The sequence below is a fragment of the Arachis ipaensis genome, chromosome B06 (assembly GCF_000816755.2).
Source record: "Arachis ipaensis cultivar K30076 chromosome B06, Araip1.1, whole genome shotgun sequence".
NCBI lineage: Eukaryota > Viridiplantae > Streptophyta > Magnoliopsida > Fabales > Fabaceae > Arachis > Arachis ipaensis.
Genome location: NC_029790.2, coordinates 13,560,003 through 13,574,767, shown reverse-complemented (window position 1 = coordinate 13,574,767; position 14,765 = coordinate 13,560,003). Strand labels below are relative to the sequence as shown.

Below are 14,765 nucleotides of genomic sequence, written 5' to 3'. Positions count from 1 at the left end.
TAATTGAGCATTTAAAAAACTCTGGGCAAATGAGGTACTGAGGTAGAGGTAGATTCCTCAGCAGGCAATAAAATAGAATAAAAGAAAAGAAAAGAAAAGAAAATAAATAAGAGCACAAGAAACTACAAGGAGTTAGGTTCCTCTGACAAGCGTAGTCAGAATCGATCACACAGCTTTTCTTTCGTACTTCGCTTTCTCAGAGGTTCGTTCCAAAGGGAACATCGTCAATCTTCACGAAAGCTCTCTTCTTTTTCTTTTCTTTTCTTTTCTTTCTTCTCAGAACCCTAATAACTTCTTCTCTGCTCTTTTGATTTTGGATCTTGTTCTTCTAATTCTTCTTCCACTCTTCGGAAACAAAAAACGGCGGACAGCTTCTTCTTCTTCTTCTTCTTCTTCTTCTGTTCTTCCACCCCCTCACCCCAATTCTTGTCGATCTTAATTCCTGATCTTACCCCCACTTTTTGGTTCCCTTTTCAGGTTCCTGTGTTCTCAGAGTACTTGCGGAGCACAGCATCAGCTGTAAACAAAGGTAAAAGCTTTTTTCCACTGATTTTGTTTGTGATTTCTTTTTCTGAGAAAAGAAAAGAGATTACTTTACATACTTGATTATTCCCTTTGCTGCTGCTGGTTTCTTAGGTTAATTTTGGCGAATTCTCCCTTTATGTGAAATTGTTATGTGATGGGAACTTAAAAACACATAATTCTCTCTTATCTTTTGTTATTAGAAAATATTGGAAGCTGAAAGTTTCTATTCTTACTGAAAATATCAAGCACATGGTTAAAATCCCAATTCTTCTCTGAATAAGGGATGAATTACAGATCCCCGGATGATGGGTGTTGTTTGGAGAGATGAATTTCTTAGCGGATTTTTTTCATGTTTTGTGGATTTTGGATGTCCTTTGATTTTTGGGGCCATATAGGAAGCTTCTTAACTGGAAATTATTTGGTCAGATTTGATATTTATTTTGCTTTAAGAACTGGTAGTTATATCACACATGTTGCCTTTACATAGGTCTTTCCGGATCCCAATTTTCTTCTCCCCAAAACAATATATTGTGTTTGCCTTGAATGATTATACATAAGTAACTATTTTCATGATTTATGCTTGCCTTGAAAATGGGATGCCTGTTTCTTGTCTGCATTTCGTGCTTGTGTCATTTTCGATCTTGACACTGAGTCGAGAGCACTACTTTGGAGGTTGAATTTCTCATTGCCTGCACTTTAGATTGTTCTCATGGTATATTTATTAGTACGTTGACAAATTCACTTTAATGATTACATGATTCGTTGTTTTCTGATGCACATGTAGCATGGGTGTTGATTTGTTTGATTTCAATTGTAACAGAATGGATCATCAAGGGCATGGCCAAAACCCATCCATGGGGGTTGTCAGTAGTGGGGCTCAACTAACATATGGTTCCAATCCGTACCAGCCAAACCAAATGACTGGGGCACCAGGGTCAGTTGTTACATCGGTTGGGAACATGCAAAGCGGTCAACCTGCTGGAGCTCAACTGGGACAACATCAACTTGCTTATCAGCATATTCATCAGCAACAACAGCAGCAACTTCAGCAACAACTACAGGCTTTTTGGGCAAATCAATACCAAGAAATTGAGAAGGTAACTGATTTCAAGAACCACAGTCTCCCCTTGGCAAGGATCAAGAAGATTATGAAGGCTGATGAGGATGTTAGAATGATATCGGCTGAGGCACCTGTCATATTTGCAAGGGCATGCGAAATGTTCATTTTAGAGTTAACCCTGCGTTCTTGGAATCACACTGAAGAGAACAAAAGAAGAACCCTTCAGAAAAATGATATTGCTGCTGCAATCACGAGGACCGATATCTTTGATTTCTTGGTTGATATTGTGCCTCGTGAGGACTTGAAAGATGAAGTGCTTGCATCGATCCCAAGAGGAACAATGCCTGTTGCAGGGCCAGCTGATGCAATGCCTTACTGTTATATGCCGCCTCAACATGCACCCCAAGTTGGACCTGCAGGTGTCATAATGGGTAAGCCTGTGATGGACCCAAATATGTACGCTCAGCAATCTCATCCCTACATGGCTCCACAAATGTGGCCGCAGCCACCAGACCAACGACAATCATCTCCGGATCATTAGCTGCTACATTGTGATTGTGACATTCAAGTTAAGGTGAACCTTTTAGACTCTCACTTAGTCTTTAATTTCCATATCAGTTTCTTGAATGGAATTTAATAGTTCACCCAACTCTGTCTGCATGGCTCTTTCATAACCGAAATGTTCCATGCTTGAACCCGTTGCTTCCTTTTCATAACTTCGGGTCTGATATCTTAGTACCTACACTTCATGGCTTGCAGGTTGCTACTGAGTGCAGGGGTGGTTTGGAAGGTCCATAGCGATCAGAATTCGTAGCTGAAGATAGTTTAAATGCAATGCAGACGCTAAACATATGTAGATATTGTGCTAGTTTAAACTAAAATTATCTTTGGTTAAGCTGGTTAAGATGGTGTATTTCTTAATCTTCTGGTTTTCAGATTATAGATGGAATACAGGATCCGATTTTTACTTATATGTAGCAACGTTATAAACTTGAACACTTAGGATCAATGCCATCTCTATTATTATCTTCATTGATGCTTCCTTTATACAGATGATTACCTTTGTGGTGGAACTATAGTGAGTTGTGTCACGTACAAATCACACCATCGATTTGTGTATGAATCAGTACATATAGTAGGGACGTTTTCTATTTATTCTTTTCTTTAGCTACACAAGAAGGGCAAAAAAATGTCAAGAGATGAATTGGATACTATACAATAAATAAAAACAATTGGATACTATACATTAATTTTGCACACTTATATTGTCGAACTGTATTTGGCTTCCGATCCGTTAATAGTAACCTACTAACCTTCACTGGTGGAAGTAAAGGAGTTACTCTATAATCTGATACAAGAGATGAATCCTACGATGATCATTAGCTTATCAACTTTATTTCAACTGAACTATGACCAGTTGTCTTTGTGATCCTTCTATGCTTCATCACTTTTCTAGTCATGTTAACTTCTTCCCATCTACCTGCCCTGGCATATATATTAGATAGAAGAACATGAACTCCACTCCAATCAGCAGGTTCCAGCTCTGTAAGTTGCATTTTCACTTGATTAGCAAGAGAGACATTTTCATGAATCAGGCAGCCATTTAGAAGAGCACCCCATATGGCTATGTTTGGTTGTTCCGCCATTGTTTCCACCAATTTTTCTGCCTCTCTGAAATGACCTGCGCGACTCAAAAGATCAACCATGCAACCATAATGCTCACTTTCCGGCATTATACCATATCTTTCTGTCATCAGATTGAAATGTTTTTTAGCCTCTTCAACCAACCCAACATGACTACATGCGAATAAAACTCCAATGTAAGTAATATGATCAGGGAGAACCGAATCATCCTCTTGCATCATTTGAAACATTCTCAGTGCTTCATTTCCATGACCATGCATGGCTAAACCGTTAATCATGCTACTCCAAACCACCACATCTTTCTTTTGCAGACTATAAAAAATCTTCTGCGCGCTAATCAACACACCGGTCTTGGCATACATGTGGAGAAGGGCAGTTGCCATTTCAATGTCTTCTGCAATGTTGCTCTTCAAAAGATAAGCATGAAGAGTTTGTCCCAGTGCCAGAGCACACAAGTGAGCACAGACACTCAGAACACTTAGAAAGGTGGCCTTATCCGGATTAAGGCCGGAGACCAACATATCAAAGAAGAGATCTAGTGCCTCCTCATGTCGCTCATATTGATTGTAAGCGTTAATCATACTGTTCCAGGCAACAATGTTTCTTTGAGGCATTTTATTGAACAAATCTCTTGCAGTCTTGAAGCTACCACATTTAGCATACATCTCAAGAATTGCAGTTGCAAGAATGATATTGCTACTTGATGATGAGAGGAAGGGATCATAACCGGCCTTACGAATGCGGTCGTGGACCCATCTCCCCGTACCTATGTCTCTACTCCGTGCACAAGCTATCATAACCTTAACCATGGTGATTTCATTTGGCTCTACACCCCAATGATCCATGTCCTTAAACACCTCCAAAGCTTCGTATGGCTGATTATTGTCTACGTACCCAGCAATTAAGCAAGTCCAAGCAACCACATTCCACTTGGGAATATTATCAAACACCTTGAGCGCAGAAGTCATATCTGCACAAGACACATACATTTGGAGCAACCCAGTGGCTGCATATGCATCTGCTTCAAACCCAGATTTCACTATGCAGTTATGGATGCATCTTCCACAATCTTGATCAAAAAGAAGGGAACTTGCTTTGAGCACAAAAGGGAATGTGAAGTGATCTGGTGAGTACCCTCTCTGCATCATTTGTCTATAAAGAATCATAGACACTCTTGGATTGTGACCATTGGCATAGCCTTTAATCATGGAGTTCCAAATGTAAACGCTGGGGGAATCAATTCGGCGAAAAACTAAGTGTGCATAATCGATGTCCCCAAATTGTGAATCTATACAGAAGTCAATGAGCTTGCTCAAAGGGATTATGCTTTTATTAATAGTTGGGGTTGTGATTATTAGCCCATGCAGTTTCTTCAACTCACTCATGCTTCTGCACTTTGCTAACAAAGAGAGAATGGCATTTTGGCGTATTATCATCTTTTTTGGTGTATTTAAAATAAACCAAGTTTGTTGCATTTCTTGATGGGTTTAATATAGCAACTGCCAAAGAAGCATGTTGAGGAGCATATGGTATCATGAAAATCTGAAGGATTTACCATTCTTTTGAAAGCCTAGGCTCACAGTTTTCAATGGTCCCAGAACGTTTAGATCATTAAATGGTCCCATGACAAAACATGTTTTTTAAATTTTTTAACAACTGTTAAATAGTCATTTTTTAATTTTAATTACAAATTAACCCTATATATTTTATTTAATTATAAAAAATATTTTTTATTTTATAAATTATTATTTTATCATTCATCTATTATGTTTATTAACAATCAAAATAAAAAATAATAACGAATTAGATCTTCCATTAATCGTAATAAACTTTTTGGCCATTCCAATCTATTAAAAGTTTATATTTGATCCGTGACGTTCGTCCTGAGATCGTGTTTCTTTGAAAATCAATCGATTGAATTTTAGGTTTCCCATAACTCAATCGATTAGACTACAGTCACAAAACAATCGATTGAAAATTGCAAGGTAGCATGGTTTTCGCAAAAATCAATCAATTGAAATTCAGTCTTTCCAAACTTCAATCGATTGAATTTTGTAAGGCATGTGAGATTTTTCTTATTCAATTGATTGGTCATACTACCAATAGATTGAAATCATCAAAGCAATCTGGTTTAGTTAATTCAATCGATTGATTCTGTATTTCCTCAATAAATTCATCTCCAAAATCTTGTTCAGATTCATATTATTTATCCATCATATCTTGGTCACATATTAACTCTTCTTGTTGGTTAATGTCATCGTCCTCATAGTATTATTTATCCATCTCAATGTCCGTATATATACCTGACATCTTCAAAATTTACCAATGAAAAAAATTCCAATACACTTCCTATAACACTAAAATCATTTTTACTTATCATTTAAAAAAATATCATTTTCCAAAATTCCGTTTTTCAAATACGATTTTTTTTTATTTAGGGTGTAAGACCCCAAATTTTTAAAAAATTAAATAATGAGTTATTTGTGATTTATTATTTTATTTAAAAAAAATTATTATTATTATTATTATTATTATTATTATTATTATGAAAAATATGAAATTTTTCATGTGTCCAAGTTGCTAATAGGCATCTGCTGCGCAAGTTAGCATGCTCTTTTTTTTTGTCATGACCAAATAGGCCTGAGTCGTGTATAACCTGCCCAATCTACAGTCCGAAAGAAACCCTAGCACAATCCTTTTCCTCGCAGTGCGTCTTCCTCATCTCCAATGTCAACATCTTCATTTCCAGCACCCATTTTCTTTGGTTTCTTTACCTCAGCCAGAGTCACCTTAACCTTCTCACTAGTAGCTAATTTCTATCTATTTGATCACTGCGCATTTGCATTTTACTTGACATTGTGAAATTGTTTGTGATTGTCTTCTTGTGTTTATACATTTATTCTGATTATTCTGAATAGTGGTGACTAGATATTTCTTTGTGACATTTGTATATTTCGTTGTGAATTACTTGAACTGTGGTAATCCTGACTAAACTAACCACCCTCGACCCTACTAAGAACCCCCCCCAGTTCTTACCCTTCTCTTCCTCCCCTTCAGATGGAGACCGGAGTTATATTTTACGAGATGGACCCTCCCTATATATACGAGGATATTGTACAGCATAGGTTTTATGTAGTAGCTGCGGAGATTAGGACTCGTATGTACATTCTGCGTGATCATCCTTTCCATCACCCGATTGACACTCCACAGTTTAACCCCAACATGCCCTATGAGTTCCCACTGCAGTGGCTCCACCCGGATGCTCCATTTCACCCGTTTCATGATGGCCGGTGCCTCACCAGCATCCCGATCAGCCTGCGGATCAGGCGGACCCTGAGCCTGAGCCCATAGAGGAGCATTTTCCAGAGCCTGTACCGGAGGAGGACATCCCCGTGGAGCAGATCTCAGTATCTTCATCCGAGCCATCTTCTGAGGAGCCGCTCACCGCCTCTATTAGTTGACCGGCGAGTGTTGGTCAGACCAGTAGCACGAGTGCCAGTGCCCCTCCCGAGATTATAGAGATTTCCGATGACGAGGACGAGGATCCTGAGGAGTGTTCTGATGTGGTTGTGATCTCCTCTGACGATGACAGCTGAGTCCTGGGAGCTGCGGTTGTGCCTTTTGATAGTTTTTTTGTGTTAGCCTAGCCTTTGTGTTAATCTCTCACTTTTGGTCAGACTCACTGAGAGAGTAGGGTGTACATAGTGGACTAGGCTAGTTCGGGTGCCAGTTTAGGGGTTTTCTATATGGACCAGGACCCGGAGTGTTGGGTTGTACATAGTAGTATTTCTGAAGGGTTGTATGCTAACTCAGATATATATATATATATGTACGACAGTACCTGTATGCTTATGCGTGGCCTATGCTATGTGTTGTGATTGTATATAATGCCGGCTTGTGTATGTTTAATTAGTTGTCCTTGCAAGTTTTCTTATAAAAGTTTTTCCAAAACTCGATAGTACGCTAACCCGATTACAGGCTTAATAATACATAGTAAAGGTTTCATGTGAACAAGTTGGTGACACTTGATTTCTAGTATGATCATGACTTACTGGGAATTGGGTCGTTACAACTTGGTATCAGAGCAGTTCGTTCCCATTAAAGCCTGGGGATATGGACTGAATCATGCTTCATTGCATTCTCTGAGTTGTGTCTCATGCATATAGGATATCGTTGTGATATGAATTACATGATTGTCACTGTGTTTCCATTTTAGAGACTATTCACACTTTGCCTGAAATATTAAGACTGATCACCTTAATATTACATGTTGGGTGTGCACAGAATCTTGATGGCTGCACGGGGACGAGGACGTGGTAGGCGTGGTGCAAACCATGCAGAGGAACCGACGAGGGGTGCAGATGCTTTTATAGCTGCAATGAACACCATGGCTGAGGCTGTGCGTGAAACGGCAACTGCTACTACGCGAGCAATTGACCGTTTAGGGGAGAGAAACAGAGATCATAACGGAGGACGCAATGGTGAGCGTGGTGGAGACGGTAATGATAATGAAGGTGCCGGAAACCACGATAACCCTATGACACTGGCAACCTTTCTGAAGGTAAATCCGCCCAAGTTTAAGGGGACGCTTGTTGCAACTCAAGCTGACAATTGGTTCCGTGGTATCGAGAAGTCATTGCGAGCGCAACATGTACCAGAAAGACAGTACGTGAAATTTGCGACCTATATGTTGGAGGGAGAAGCTGAACACTGGTGGCAGGGAGTGCAACGCTTGTTAAGGCAGGTGGTGGAAGAGATTGACTGGGATACTTTTAAGGAGGAATTTTACAAAAAGTACTTCCCTAGAACTGTTCGTGATGCTAAAGAAATGGAACTGATGCAGTTGACGCAGGGGAATATGTCAGTAGCAGAATATACTCGGAAATTTGAGGATTTGTGCCGATTCTCTAAGATCTGTCAGGGAAACCCAGATGATTTTGAGGAATGGAAGTGTTTGAAGTACGAAGGAGGACTCCGCGAAGAACTAATGCACTCGTTGATACCACTGCAAATACGAAATTTTGCAAAGCTTGTCAATAGGAGTCAGTTGGTGGAAGACTGTACCAAGAAGGTGGCGGCAGCAAAGATGAGTCGTCAAGAATTACCTCCGAAAAATTTTAATCGGTATATAGCCCCTCAGGGACGGAACTTTAAAATGAATAGGACACTTTCTTATGGGAATCAGCAAGTTAGTAATCTTCCTGCTCGTGACAATATCGATAGGCAAGGACGAGATACTGGAAAGCGACCACAGCCAGCACTAACAAACCTTGTTTGTAATCAGTGTGGGAAGGACCATGGTAGGAATCCATGTCGATTGGGTTCGAGCGTTTGTTATTTTTGTGGTATGCCTGGACACATAGCGAGGAATTGTGAGAAGAAGATTGCTCAAGATTCAGCTAAATCTCAGCAGCCAGGAAGAGTATTTACAATGTTGACTGAAGATGCTCGTACTCAGACTCTCTGACCCAAGGTCAGTATTGTGTTAAGACTCGCTCCTTAACTACACTTTATGTTTCTGGTGCGTCACATTCTTGTATTTCTTTAACTGCTATACGTAAGTTGAGACGAGATGAGGACACCTTTGGCCGAAGCCTTAAGGGAATTAAGATAAAGAAAGCCAAAACGTGGCTTGCATGCTTAACTATGTACATATATATAATTCTTACTAATGTTTCTTTTATACATATATCTTTTGTATGCATTGCATATATATATATATATATATATATATATGGAATGAAAGGCAAAGAAAAGGGGAAACGTGGCTTTAATATAGGAATGTAAGATAAGAACTTGACAACTCATTAAGCCTTAATCATCATCAATTACTTTCCTTGCTTAAATTTTCATTTTCATTCACTAAGCCTAAGGAAAAAGAAAGAACAGAGAGAGAGATCGAAGCTTTATGAGAGAACCGTAAAACCCTCTAACCTTCCGGCCTCGATTTCTTGCGATCCGTAACTCCAATAAAAAATCTAATCCGGTAAAAGTGTTCGTATCTTCCTCCTCTACGTGTTGGCGTTACTTTTGTCCGGTGAAAATCCACGGTGACGTAGCTCTCCTACCCCTTGAGCTTGGCCAACTGGAGTTCTAGGAGGCACGGAGGATTCCGGACGTTTTTTCCTTCAGCAGCATGGTCAGAAAGTTTCTCTAGAGTTTCGAGTATTTCGATTACGTACGAAGGTAGGATTTTGATAAATTTTCACCGACTAAATGATATTTGATAAGTAAATTGATGTTTGGATTGAGTGTTATTGAAATTTGATTGCATTTCATGTTAAATTTTGTTGATATATTGATATTTTGATGAAGTTGTGTTTTAGTCAGCTCGAGAATGAATAAATTTTTAAGTTAATATTTTGATAAAAAATAAAACAGGTTTTCGGTCTCGTTGAAGGACAAGATATTAGTTTGAAAATTTTATTTTAAAGGATGTCATTATATTTTTATAAAAGACTGAGGTTATGTTTATTACTATAAACTAAGTTTTGAAAGGAAAATGCTATTTTGAGTTTTTATTCAAAATTACTGCCACAGGAGAGCAGATGTGACATTGTTTGGACCTTAGTGCCAAATGTAAAGTGGGGACGCCCACACACTGAGAACTGTTTTCCAGATGTACGCTTATTGATTTGGAAAGTCACACTGTATGCGGCCTAGCCGTACGACTTATAAGCACACTGATGCATCTGGAAAACCATATCTGGGACTCGTGCTCGGGTAATGTCGGGAGCGGGTAGGCAAGCGACACATGAGCTCATGGCCTGCGTTAGGAATAGACATGCATCATTCTTGTTGCGCATTTGCATTTTACTTGACATTGTGAAATTGTTTGTGATTGTCTTCTTGTGTTTATACATTCCTTAATGTTATTCTGAATAGTGGTGACTAGATATTTCTTTGTGACATTTGTATATTTCGTTGTGAATTACTTGAACTGTGGTAATCCTGACTAAACTAACCACCCTCGACCCTACTAAGAACCCCCCAATTCTTACCCCTTCTCTTCCTCCCCTTCAGATGGAGACCGGAGTTATATTTTACGAGATGGACCCTCCCTATATATACGAGGATATTGTACAACATAGGTTTTATGTAGTAGTTGCGGAGATTAGGACTTGTATGTACATTCTGCGTGATCATCCTTTCCATCACCTGATTGACACTCCACAGTTTAACCTCGACATGCCCTATGAGTTCCCACTGCAGTGGCTCCACCCGGATGCTCCATTTCACCCGTTTCATGATGGGCCGGTGCCTCACCAACATCCCGATCAGCCTGCGGATCAGGCGGACCCTGAGCCTGAGCCCATGGAGGAGCATTTTTCAGAGCCTGTACCGGAGGAGGACATCCCCGTGGAGCAGATCTCAGTATCTTCATCCGAGCCATCTTCTGAGGAGCCGCTCACCGCCTCTATTAGTGGACCGGCGAGTGCTGGTCAGACCAGTAGCACGAGTGCCAGTGCCCCTCCCGAGATTATAGAGATTTTCGATGACGAGGACGAGGATCCTGAGGAGTGTTTTTATGTGGTTGTGATCTCCTCTGACGATGACAGCTGAGTCCTGGGAGCTGCGGTTGTGCCTTTTGATAGTTTTTTTGTGTTAGCCTAGCCTTTATGTTAATCTCTCACTTTTGGTCAGACTCACTGAGAGAGTAGGGTGTACATAGTGGACTAGGCTAGTTCGGGTGCCAGTTTAGGAGTTTTCTATATGGATCAGGGCCCGGAGTGTTGGGTTGTACATAGTAGTATTTCTGAAGGGTTGTATGCTAACTCAGGATATATATATATATATATATATACGACAGTACCTGTATGCTTATGCGTGGCCTATGCTATGTGTTGTGATTGTATATAATGCCGGCTTGTGTATGTTTAATTAGTTGTCCTTGCAAGTTTTCTTATAAAAGTTTTTCCAAAACTCGATAGTACGCTAACCCGATTACAGGCTTAATAATACATAGTAAAGGTTTCATGTGAACAAGTTGGTGACACTTGATTTCTGGTATGATCATGACTTACTGGGAATTGGGTCGTTACATAGGGCGAGTTAGCCTCACTCTATATTTTCTTATAAAGTTCGTCTGACCTCTCGAACTCTATAATTTTTATAGAGTTTGTCTAACTCCGACGAAATTTTTTTTCAAAACCAACAAAACTCAAATTTTTAAGCCATTATCATCGTCTACAAGAGTACATAGGAGTACACAAAAATACACCGATAACAAGCATGACTTTTTCAACATTAATCGTTTCCAGAAATATACAGATACACGGGAATAAGCCATATTTAACTAGGATTTTTCTCATTATAAATTAAAAAAAAACCTATTATTTCCCCAATATTCTTGTGTACTCCTATGTATTCTGGAGACGATGATAATGGTTGGTCATTGTCTATTGTGATGTTTAAGAAGTTGAGTTAGCCATTTTTTTAGAATTTGAAGTGAAGTTCGTCGGGTTAGGCAAACTCTATAAAAATGATAGTGTGGCGAACTTGCTTTGCATAAAAAAAATTCGTATTTGGGGAATTAAATTTAAAAATGGGGTTTTCGAAAATAATAATTCACTGAGGTGTAACAGAACCAATCGATTGAATTAACTAAACCCAGATTGCTTTGATGATTTCAATCGATTGGGTAATATGACCAATCGATTGAATAAGAAAAATCTCACATCCCTTGCAAAATTCAATCGATTGTGTATCAATTCCAATCGATTGAATTTTTAACAAAAACAATTTTTCAAACCCTATACGTATGTAACTGGATCAATGATAAAATTATAATCGATTAAGATTGTAAAATATTTATTACGATTAATGGAAGATCTAATTTATTATTGTTTTAGTTTTTGATTCTCAATAAACATGATAGATGAATGATAAAAAAATAATTTATAAAATAAAAAATAATTTTTATAATTAAATAATATATAAAAGACTAATTTATAATTAAAATTAAATAAGGATTATTTAGCAGTTATTAAAAAACTTAAAAAAATATGTTTTGTTATGGGACCATTTAATGGTTCAAACGTTCTGGGACCATCGAATCCTTTGCCATCTAACCTATTATAAGATAGCCTAAACTTATATTTTAAGATTAGTTAACTATTTTGGTTGCCTTTTAAAAGTGAAATCTATCTTAATATGTTTACACACCTATTTGTAGGGGTGTGTATGGGACGGGTGAAACCAGATTTGATGTGACACAGATCTGACCCAAAATATATACCGAGCCTATTTATTAGATTCGAACCCGGCCTTAAACCCGATGAAACATATACACTTTTGGGCCACAATTATACCGGGTAAAAACCGGATGAAAACCGGGCCGTTAACATTACATTACCTTGATACCTTCTTATGAGTTAGCATGTGAAAATATTCAAATTTTCAAGACTCCAACCATTATTTGACATGATAAAATTCACTTAAAAAAATATAACAAAAACCAATTCTTTTCTGAAATTAAAGCATAACCATAATCAATATTAATATTGTCTAATAATATCAAATATTTAAATAAATACAAATAACACAATATCATGCATTAGTCTAAAATTTTATGCATTTTAAACATAAAACATTAACTTATAGTCTTATAATAACTAATAACACAAAATATTAAGGTTTAGAATACTTAAATTCCACATAAGAATAGCCATCATCCATCACTAATAACACAAAATATTAATTGTGTATGATGACTGGGCCACCGGCCGAGTTCGGGTGACCCGAGCTATGGCCCGGACCCGATCCGAAATAATAACCGGATGTATTTTTGAGACCCTTACCCGGCCCTAAACCGAATGAAATCACACCAAATTAGTCCTTAAAGTGTTCGGGGCCAGACCAGATCTTCGGGTTACCGGGCCATGCACACCCCTACCTATTTGAAAGAAATAATTTTAAACAAATGATATATCTAACTATGTGTTTATTTGAAAAATAAGAATATATTTTAATTAAAAAATAATTAAATATTATTATTTAAATTAGACCAAAAGTTAACTTTTAAAGAATAAGTAATATTTTTCCAATAAATATTATGNTTAAATTTGTAAATATTTTTTTATTATTCATGAAAAAAAATTGCCTTTGAATTACTTTCTTTATTTTCATAGCAAAACAAATTACTACAAAAAATTATTTTGTTAAAATTTACCAAAAATTATTTTTATGTTCTATTATTATATTCATTTTTGGAGTCAACTTAATATGACTATGTTGTTACCTATTAAAATTTATCAACATATTTGTCTATTCTTGAGTTGAAGTAGTTGTATTTATAATAAGAAACAGTTTTATATTTTTTTGGTTAGGTTAAATACTTATCAAAACTGCTAAAAATAAGATGAATGTACAATATTTTATCTTAATTTTTGTAAAATGATAGAAAAAATTTGTGTTTAAAGTCTTAAATTATCTATACATAAAATAGCAATTATTGATACAAGCTCTTTTCACAAAAAAAAAATCTTTTGTTATGACGAAAACAAAAGTGATATTAATTATTTAAAAATCGAAGTCGATTTGTCGTCCAATACAATCACTTTTTCTTCAAAGAACAAATTTTGTTATGTGTCAAAAAAATAAAGATATTTAAGTATTTATCAATTAGCTTTATAGCAGTACTTACTAACCAAGAAGTCCTTTTTCAAATTATGAATTTAATTCTCACATAACATTGATTGCTGGTAATCGAATTAGATTTTGAATATGAAATATTCAATTATATTTGGTTGTATTTTAAATCTTAAGTGTATCCCAATCTTCTATTACAAAGGAGTAAAGATACAATGTCACTTAAATGAAAATTTAGTGCATTTCACGTTCAACCTAAATCAAGTTCTAAAAAAATATTGTTGTCATAGCCATAATCATAAACAAATCTAAAATTCTTTCTCCATGATATACAACCGTAATAATTTTATCAAATGTATTTTTTTTAGATGTGTTATAAAGGGCAATGTGATAGAGATATTTTGTTTTAACTCATCTCTCTTAAAGTTTAATTCTCCTATAGTATTTTTTTAGCTAACAAAAATTTATCAACTTTAATTGCTAAAAACATAAAAATATAGCCTTTTAAAATTTTGTTACAAAATCGTAAAATTTTATCTAAATCAAATAAATACAACTACTTAATCTCATTATTTCACATGGTCAATTTTACACACAATATATAATAGTGTTCAAATTCAATTAACATAAAATAATCAATAATTAAAGGATTATATTATTGTAGTTAATAAAATTCACCCTTCATGTTAGTATTATTCTTTATTAATATAAAATACCATTGATAGCTCATGCCAATAACTATTCTATTCGTGAGCTTTTGGCTTGAGATATTGTTGGAAGTAGTCAAATAACAAATAATCTCCTGAATATGACATTGAGGCCTATATGCTTACCTGTTTAATGTCATCATTAAATTCTCTGTCTTCTCGTATGAATTCAAGAATAAAACATGAATCCATATAAGTAACATCGAGCATTACTCTCATTGTCTTTATTTTTTGAAATA

General features: G+C 36.6%; 4 protein-coding genes across 5 annotated transcripts; 3 read left to right on the top strand and 1 right to left on the bottom strand.

The window, feature by feature from the left end:
* Positions 22-2,617, top strand: LOC107645881 (nuclear transcription factor Y subunit C-9). 2 transcript variants are annotated; one of them, XM_016350014.2, is made up of 4 exons: positions 22-202; positions 478-529; positions 1,346-2,159; positions 2,345-2,617. In XM_016350014.2, the coding sequence occupies exon 3, from the start codon at positions 1,347-1,349 to the stop codon at positions 2,124-2,126; it is 780 nt and encodes a 259-aa protein (XP_016205500.1). In that variant the 5' UTR covers positions 22-202; positions 478-529; position 1,346; the 3' UTR covers positions 2,127-2,159; positions 2,345-2,617. The 2 variants fall into 2 exon arrangements, with proteins under 2 accessions (XP_016205500.1, XP_020959710.1); XM_021104051.1 differs by lacking the exon at positions 22-202 and having other exon boundaries at positions 214-529.
* On the bottom strand, positions 2,495-4,867 carry LOC107645880 (putative pentatricopeptide repeat-containing protein At3g05240). The gene has a single exon (XM_016350013.2). The coding sequence runs from the start codon at positions 4,702-4,704 to the stop codon at positions 2,965-2,967; it is 1,740 nt and encodes a 579-aa protein (XP_016205499.1). The 5' UTR covers positions 4,705-4,867; the 3' UTR covers positions 2,495-2,964.
* Positions 7,521-8,696, top strand: LOC107646493. Its single transcript, XM_016350676.1, has one exon. The coding sequence runs from the start codon at positions 7,521-7,523 to the stop codon at positions 8,694-8,696; it is 1,176 nt and encodes a 391-aa protein (XP_016206162.1).
* LOC110263901 lies at positions 9,107-11,262 on the top strand. The gene is made up of 2 exons (XM_021105768.1): positions 9,107-9,415; positions 10,253-11,262. The coding sequence occupies exon 2, from the start codon at positions 10,253-10,255 to the stop codon at positions 10,790-10,792; it is 540 nt and encodes a 179-aa protein (XP_020961427.1). The 5' UTR covers positions 9,107-9,415; the 3' UTR covers positions 10,793-11,262.